An 8,738-nucleotide genomic window follows, 5' to 3' on the forward strand; every position below is an offset into this window, starting at 1 on the left:
ATTTGTATGGACTACGTGTATTTGTATGGACTACGTGTATTTTTATGGACTACGTGTATTTGTATGGACTACGTGTATTTTTATGGACTACGTGTATTTTTATGGACTACGTGTATTTTCATTCATACCGAAGCATTCATTCATTCATATCTGTATTCCTCCAAACATGAAGAGTTATATAAAATACTTATTTTAAATAAACAATAGATATAAGAAAATTAATACAGTTAAAAAATAAGGTAAAGTGCTATCTCACTGAAACATACCGCCGCAGACACCCAACAGGACACCCCATCCGGTCACATTATACTGACAACGGGTGAACCAGGCGTCCCACTCCTAAATTGCTGAGCGTTAAGCAAGAATAGAAACTACCAGTTTTACAGACTCTGGTATGTCTCGGCCAGGGGACAGAACTCAAAGCATTCCTCACAGGGGCGAACGCTCAACTAAAGGCCAAAAGTGAGGTATTGTCAAGGGAGACATTAGGAAGAAGAAAGTTGTTTAGAAAGAAGAGAAAATATAAGATCCCAAATTTAGTCGGCTCTTACGATCATTTACAATTCTTACGCCCTACCTGCACGTTCCCTATTCAGTACATACTGTTTATACTCGAGTTATGTTAGCTGATGCACGAAGAACATTTTTGCATCTTTTTCGTTATCTAAGATATGATTCTGTATATGATTACATAAACCATATTTTATAAATATGCCCTTTTACTGAAATACAATGTACTAGTTGTGCCGGGAACAATTTTCGCTACAGTTTAAAGTAAAAACATTTGTCCCTGCTTAGCATCGATTTAGTTAATCAGGGATGCGTATAATGGTCCGAGAGAAACTGCTTTTTTTTGTTTGATATCACAACAACATATAGCGATTCTGACTTCCTTAAGCAGTCGGGATCGATTCCAGTCAGCTGCAGTCAACATTCGTAAGCTTTTCGTGTCATGTTTAACTGTTGGGGTATACACTATTTATAGCTTATAACTACATTGTATATCTAAATCAATTTGATTATGACAAATTTAGTCTACTCATTAATTGCATTTTGCCTATGAAAGGCATTCCAGGACATTTATTTACTTTAAAGACTTGACACAATTTGACCGTGTTTTTCATTGTTAAACACATCAACGAGTTGATGGTTACACCTATGAATTAAACAGCCTTCCTACTGTTGATTACAGTGTATACTACCTGAATGTGTTCTTTGAGTGTATATTTACAAACCGCTATTACATTGAATCGGTGTGGAAGTTGATTATTGAGACCCATTGTGGTAACCAATACATGTAAATCATAATAATATAATATACAACATTTATATAGCGCCCTATTTAATTTGTAAAATTACTCTAAAGCGCTTTAAAACATATGGATAATTACTATTGTAATGGTTATAATTGTGAAAACAAAAATCAAAGGCTTACGATCACTTTTATACATTTAAGCAAGCAATGTGCACATAATTGAACAAATAAAAGGGTGGCATTTACATGACGTCTTTGCAAGGATTTTAAAATGCAGACGTGAAAAGGTGAGTTTTGATGTCCCTTTTGAACTTGGCCTGGGTATTTGACTTTCTAAATCAGGATTGACTTCGTATGCTATTTTATCGCATGACATTTTATTTTGTCCGCATTAGTTAACAAGATTTGAGCCTACGTAAAATGAAAAAAATAATTTTATTGATGAATAATGAAAACGATAGGATTAATGAATACGCCTTCATTTATTTAGCGGAGTTGCAATTTAGAAAAAATCTTGAAAAAAATAGCACAGCCTTGCATTGTGTTTCCTGTTTGATAGCTACACCATAAACGTAGCACCTGTGACCGAAATGTATCCTCTCACTATAGAATCAAATTAAATGTGTTACCGTTCCTTTACTACAACATAAGTACTGTAAACGCACATATTTAGCGGTAGTCTTATTTTAGCGTTGTTCCTACCTTAAACATTGCGTAAATCTTGTTTGCGTCAATTGAAGTTTTTGTTTATTATGTTGAGGGCGCGCCAATTCATCGATACGTGAATCTGTTAAAATAAGTTGCTGTGCTAATTTTTATAAAGGATTGGTACGCTAAAATTAGTATTTTTAATGTAATCTGACCAACAACAAGAAAGCAGGTATATTTGTATAAATACTAGGCAAGGTTATCCATCTCAATATTTTATTGTACGGTCAAACTGACATTGCAGGCACGGATCAATAAATTTTCAAAATCAACATAAAGTCCTGTGTCATATTGATCAAACTATGGTAACGATAGCCAAGGAATGAAAGCAAATCTAAAAGTTCAAAGAGATCCAAATGACGATATCATGATAATGGTCACTCGGTAACAACGGCACAACCTTCCAAGGGAAGGTAAGCAGATTTCTGCTTTGCTGCATACAACGTCTTGAATTACAAAGGAGTCCCTGGTTCCACAACTGCTTCGTTCGTCTAAATGAATAGATAGGTGCGTCTGATGGTGGAACGGGCATCAACTGTTCCAGATTCAAGTTCTCTACACGACAACCTTGCTCATGGTAGATTTTATGGTCACTCCAGATTCAATATGAGTTAATTCCTGTTCAACAAAGACATAAAGACATGCTCATCTTTGACTGTTTATTTGCTTTGTTTTTTTTTTTTACAAAATACTACATTTGATTTGAAAATATATTGCAATCTATCTAATATGACACCCTATAAAGAATTTTCCTGAGAAAAGCAGAATCTTTAAATAAAAAAGGTTGTAACTGGATATTTTCAATGCAAATCGAAAAATGCACAAGGTTAAATATGAACACTTGACATCAGATCGTGATGACGCCGCCTTAACCAACTGAATTACCTGGCTATCATTTGTTTATTCTGCTACATTGCCGGTACAGTTATTTCCAAAACAAACTGAAGGAGAGATTACTACATGTACGAAAAAGACAGTAGTATGTTTAGTGTTTTACCTGCAGTTAGACAGGAATCCTTAATGAAGCATTGTAAAAACTAGGACATTTCTTGAAGGAAAAATTGATAGTGACAAAATGGACTCACAGTATATTGCTTATCTCCGGTTTCATTAAGAGTTCTCTCCATTTTAGTTGTCATTATTGATCCATTAGGCCTCCATGTTTTCGTCATCTCAACCATTTTATTTGGATTGCTTGGATCAAGTTTAGGGGTATTCTGCAAAGGTACGAAAAGAACATGTAGGTCAGACCCTGCATTGGAAGCTGTAGTTCACGGAAGAAAACATAGAATATATAGATGAACTGAAGGGTATTGTATGTCGTTCTTGTTCGTTAACGTCATGTTGTAACGTGTTTTTATTGGTATTTGCGTGATGGTACTTAAAATGGAACACTTTCGATATTTATGATACAGCATTATTATCTTGCAACATAACTGAATGATATCTATTCTAAATCATATTTATGTAATTTTAAGAAATCTGACTACCTCTTGTATGTTGATCATTAGCTTAAATGCAATATTTAGGAAATGTAATGAAAAAAAAAGTTTGGGTGCCCTCGTCTTGTACAACAACGCTTTATACGAACCACAAACTCGTTTCCTTCGATATCAGTATCCTTTGGGTTAGTGATGTTAATTTTAAAGTGATTTGTCTTTGAAAGTCCACCAAATTCATATGTGTACGACCATTCGTCGCCATTTACTGTGGTCAAGTGCCCTCCCGTGTAATCTCTGTAACCTGCTATCTCTTCTTCGGTCAATTCTGAATTGAAAAAGAACATTCTAAGATACATAAAATGCATCACAGCAGTGAACTGCATCTTTTTTCACATTTATGATAGAATGGTGTATACACAGGTTCTGTTCAATGCTATTCTCTTGAAGCACGGTAAAGTATTTCATAGATATACTTGAACGAATCTGTGTTACAAACGGTATTAAATGTTAAAACAAAATGTGAAGAATTAAAATCATTGTTAGAAGCATTAAAAAAATAGAAAAACAACACAAGATTTACTATGAGCAGTCGGTGAAAGAAATTGCTATAATATTCATATATAAATAGCATGGTACGTAATATGGTCATGTTTTAAATGATTTATAAACATTGTATTTTATATTCTGTATCTTGTACATTGTAACGTTAAAGTTAAACCTTGTATGGTCTTTTAAACTTTCCAAAAGTGATGGCGATACATTGTTATATTTACATTGCACATATTTTCATATATAGCGTCATAAGCCGTTTTACAAACATACCCTGTCTCTGGCACACATACACATGTACGCTTACACAACACACACAGAGGCACGTCCTAAAATGACATTAGCTGTTAAAGGGACGCTTAACAATATAAAACCTAACCAAATATCGAGAAAAAAATAATTACATTATATGTAGGAGGCGCCGATACACAAGTGATTAAATCAGACGCTATATAAAGTGTATTATAAATATCAAGCTAACCATGCTCTGTAACCTCCTGACAGAGACCATGCCAATGAATTTTAGTAAATAGAACTTTGCGATTTTCGACAACGTTCACTACTTGTGTACTTCAGTGCAACAGGTTGTAAACATTCCAAAGTGTTTAAGGTTATCCGTACACTTACAGACAATACAGTCATGAGTATTTTTTAAACATAATGTATGATGTTATTGACTCAGTAAGACTTGAATTGTTGATATAATGTATAAGTTTAAGGTTAATGAAGGTTCATGTATAATAGTGGTCAGGGGTCAAAATGCTTGTTGATTGGCCAATGATCAGGACTGTTAAAGTGTGATCTATGGTCAAGTTAAGATTGATAAAAAACAGATGCATCGGAGAAATGTTTACACTTCGATGTCATGCTAGCGTTAACGGGTTGAAATTGACGATCAGCATTATAAATATTCTGTTGTGTCGTGATACATTTGTACGTATTGTTTTGAGGTTGTTAGATATCTGATGTTGTTGATAAAATTTAAATTCTACACTTTTTTGCAAAAGCATTCAATGTAGCTTTACTAGTGTAGAGGTCATTTTTATTTGAGGCCCCAGACGGAATACATGTAGTCTTCAGCAAAACTGAGGGGTTTTGTTTGAACTAAAAGTTGCGAGATTTTTTTTTACACCTGTAACTGAGCAAAATCGAGTTATCTCGGTCTCAGTTCTGTAACATCCTAACTTCGGTCTACGTCTCGGTTGGGACTATGTTGCAGAATCTTAGCCGTCGACTGAGATAATCCGATCTCGCTCAGTTACCGGTAATATATTGTATTGATATTACACTGGTTAATAAGTGGGACGAATGCCAGTAGCATACAATAAGGTCTATACATAGACACTCGAGGTAAAGAAAGAAAACCTAAACAATACAGTCTGAAGCCTTACCGGCCTCCATGTACTTGTAGAGAGGCCGATCAAGTTCCAAACCGGTTTTATCTTTATTTTTACCTTAACATTACTATTGATTGCTAAACTCAAATGTCCGTGGTTTCTATCAACACTCGCACTGTATCGAGATACCAGTATATCCGTAATATATAATAATACTATGTCAATGAAATTAAACCTTTGCTGATTAGTTGGTTCTTATCATGATATGTTATCCCCAGGAGATATATTTTATACGTGGCTAATGATCATTATATAAAGTTCATCTATTTCCATTAGCGCAGCTATCCTCAGACAGTTACACTACAGTGATCCCGATACAGCTACACTAATACTTCATCAAATCAGAGATAGCTACACTTACACTTCATCCACTTAAAGGTAGCTACACTTTCATCACAAAAAAACCGACAAAGATAAATTTCCACTACATCAACTCCTAAATACCTACAATTAAATTTCTTCAAGTCAGATATACATGTAGCCACACTTACACTTCACCAAAATAGGACATAAACTCAGGGAAAGCTACACTTACACTACCTAAACTTTTGGGAAAGCTACACTTACACAACGACAGTTCCGGGATTGCTACTCTTACACTACGACAGCTCCGAAATAGCTACGCTTACACCACAACAGCTCCGAAATAGCTACACTTACACTACGACAGCTCCGAAATAGCTACACTTACACTACGACAGCTCCGAAAAATCTACACTTAAACTTACACCACGACAGCTCCGAAATAGCAACATTTACACTATAACATCTCCGGGATATTTACACCTTTGTTATAGCTACACTTACATTACGACAACTCCGGGATAGCTACATCTAAATTCCTTTAACTTTGAGATAGCTACACTTATACTACGACAACTCCGAGACATCTAAACTCCCTTAAGTTTGAGATAGCCTCACTTACACTACGACAACTCCGGAACAGCTACATTTAGATTACACTTACTCAGCTTCCCGTAAACAAGATGTACAACCAAAACTTGTTAATTCAACCATCCTCACTTACCTGGAGACCATTATCAAAACGCTAATCTAGTTGTCATATTGAGACCTTTCTTAACAAATTCATTTTTGTCAATTTAATTACCAAAACTAACTGAAATATAAAGCCCGAATTATCACAAAAATAAACATACAAAATGCATAACGTTGTCATTCTTACCCAAAGCTTTAACAAATTTATCGAAGTTGGTGCACTTTCCTGCAGGTAGATCATCCACCCATTTTCCTGCGAATCTCGACATTGTTAGACCTGGTTGTGTACCTCTCAGCAGTTGTGTGGACTCGATGTTGTAATCCGGTCTTAATATTGCTCTGCACACGGCACGTTTGTTTGCATGTACCTACCTCAACAACCAATACACAATTTCCTCTGCCTCGTTGACTCAAGGACACAAATCAGTTTTACAAATTTTGAACTGATTTGGAATAAATTCAAGACGAAATCGAAATTATTGATTTATTAGGGAAATTCAATGTTATAACTATAATATAAGCATAAGATTCATTATGAGCAGTCAGTGAAAGAAATTTCTATAATATTCATATACAAATAGCATGGTACATAATATGGTTATGTTTTAAATGATTTATAAACACTGTATTTTATATTCTGTATCTTGTACATTGTAACGTTAAAGTTAAACCTTGTATGGTCTTTTAAACTTTCAAAAGGTGATGGCGATATATTGTTATATTTACATTGCACATATTTTCATATATAGCGTCATAAGCCGTTTTACAAACATACCCTGTCTCTGGCACACATACACATGTACACTTACACAACACACACAGAGGCACGTCCTAAAATGACATTAGCTGTTAAAGGGACGCTTAACAATATAAAACCTAACCAAATATCGAGAAAAAAATAATTACATTATATGTAGGAGGCGCCGATACACAAGTGATTAAATCAGACGCTATATAAAGTGTATTCTAAATAACAAGCTAACCATGCTCTTTAACCTCCTGACAGAGACCATGTCAATGAATTTCAGTAAATAGAACTTTGCGATATTTTCCACAACATTCACTACTTGTGTACTTCAGTGCAACAGGTTGTAACCATTCCAAAGTGTTTAAGGTTATTCGTACAATTACAGACAATACAGTCATGAGTATTTTTCAAACATAATGTATGATGATATTGACTCAGTGAGACTTGGATTGTTGATATAATTTATAATGCTTGTACAAAATGCTTGTTGATTGGCCAATGATCAGGACTGTTAAAGTGTGATCTATGGTCAAGTTAAGATCGATAAAAACAGATGCATCGGAGAAATGTTTACACTTCGATGTCATCCTCGCGTTAACGGTTTGAAATTGACAATCAGCATTATAAATATTCTGTTTTGTCGTAATACATTTGTACGTATTGTTATGATGTTGTTAGATATTTGATCTTTGGAATAAATTCAAGACGAAATCGAAATTATTGGTTTATTACGGTAATTCAATGTTATAACTATAATATACATGTATTTACTTGATTTGAACAAGTGAAATATACATAGCTATTTAAACTTAAATAACAATCAGTCGAGTCTGGTTCTACATGTGAAACGTAAAAGAAAAAACATGGGATGACACAAAAAAAGGATATTTTGTTATTGTATTAGCGGTTGTTAAGTTACCCCTTTTAGGTAATTGATAATTTCAAACCTAAGTTTGCATTGCTGCTTTCATATGTTTATCCTCATCTTTAAACACGTGAAAATTTGATAGAAAGGAAGAAAGAAAGTGTGATGATCCAGTTGGCTTGAGAATAACCTATGGTAGCATTGTAGACGTCAAAATAGAACCGGGCTTCATCTACCAATATCCAGGGGAGTCAGCCCCACCATATGTATAATTTTGAATCCTCACCACCAGCTAAATATGGTTGATATTCATCGCTTAGTTCCAGAGAAGAAGTCACTATAAGCAAAACAGCTAAATTAATCGTTTTGGCCCCTCCCCTCAGCCCCCTGGGGGTCAATCCCTCCATTTGTACAATTTGGAATCCGCAACTCACATGAATGCTTTCAACTAAATATGATTGATATCCAACGCGATGTCCTAGAGAAGAAGTCGTTATAGCAATAACGCCAAATTGATCCCTTTTTGCCCCGCCCCTCAGCCCCTTGGGTGATCAGCCCAACCTTTTGTAAAATTTTGAATCCCCACCACCTAGGGATGCTGCCCTGCCAAATTAAGTTAAACTTTCAATCAGTGGTTAAGAAGAAGAAGTCGTTTGAAGAAATTGTTGACGTACGGACGGACGACGTACGCCATGGTATGGCATAAGCTTACCTTGGTCATTCGGACCAGGTGACCTAATAGCTAAAAATAACTCACAAATACATAAAACATTAAACT

At 35.0% G+C, this 8,738-nt stretch overlaps 1 protein-coding gene across 1 annotated transcript; it reads right to left on the reverse strand.

The window, feature by feature from the left end:
• Positions 1-2,162: 2,162 nt before the first annotated feature.
• Positions 2,163-6,681, reverse strand: LOC110450285. Its single transcript, XM_021497742.1, has 4 exons — positions 6,535-6,681; positions 3,555-3,730; positions 3,049-3,180; positions 2,163-2,581 (listed from the first exon to the last, which is right to left on the reverse strand). Exons 1-4 carry the CDS (start codon positions 6,614-6,616, stop codon positions 2,519-2,521), a joined length of 453 nt encoding a protein of 150 aa, XP_021353417.1. The 5' UTR covers positions 6,617-6,681; the 3' UTR covers positions 2,163-2,518.
• Between the last annotated feature and the right edge of the window lie 2,057 nt (positions 6,682-8,738).

The sequence above is a fragment of the Mizuhopecten yessoensis genome, unplaced genomic scaffold (assembly GCF_002113885.1).
Source record: "Mizuhopecten yessoensis strain PY_sf001 unplaced genomic scaffold, ASM211388v2 scaffold5141, whole genome shotgun sequence".
In the NCBI taxonomy this organism is placed as follows: domain Eukaryota; kingdom Metazoa; phylum Mollusca; class Bivalvia; order Pectinida; family Pectinidae; genus Mizuhopecten; species Mizuhopecten yessoensis.

Bases quoted from the DNA above. Each gene is read 5' to 3' on its own strand.
- LOC110450285 (XM_021497742.1), bottom strand. From the start codon at position 6,616: ATGTCGAGATTCGCAGGAAAATGGGTGGATGATCTACCTGCAGGAAAG. The intron at 3,731-6,534 runs GTAAGAATGACA...TTTTCAATTCAG, and splicing joins TAAATTTGTTAAAGCTTTGG to AATTGACCGAAGAAGAGATA. The intron at 2,582-3,048 runs GTGAGTCCATTT...TTTGTTGAACAG, and splicing joins CCGGAGATAAGCAATATACT to GAATTAACTCATATTGAATC.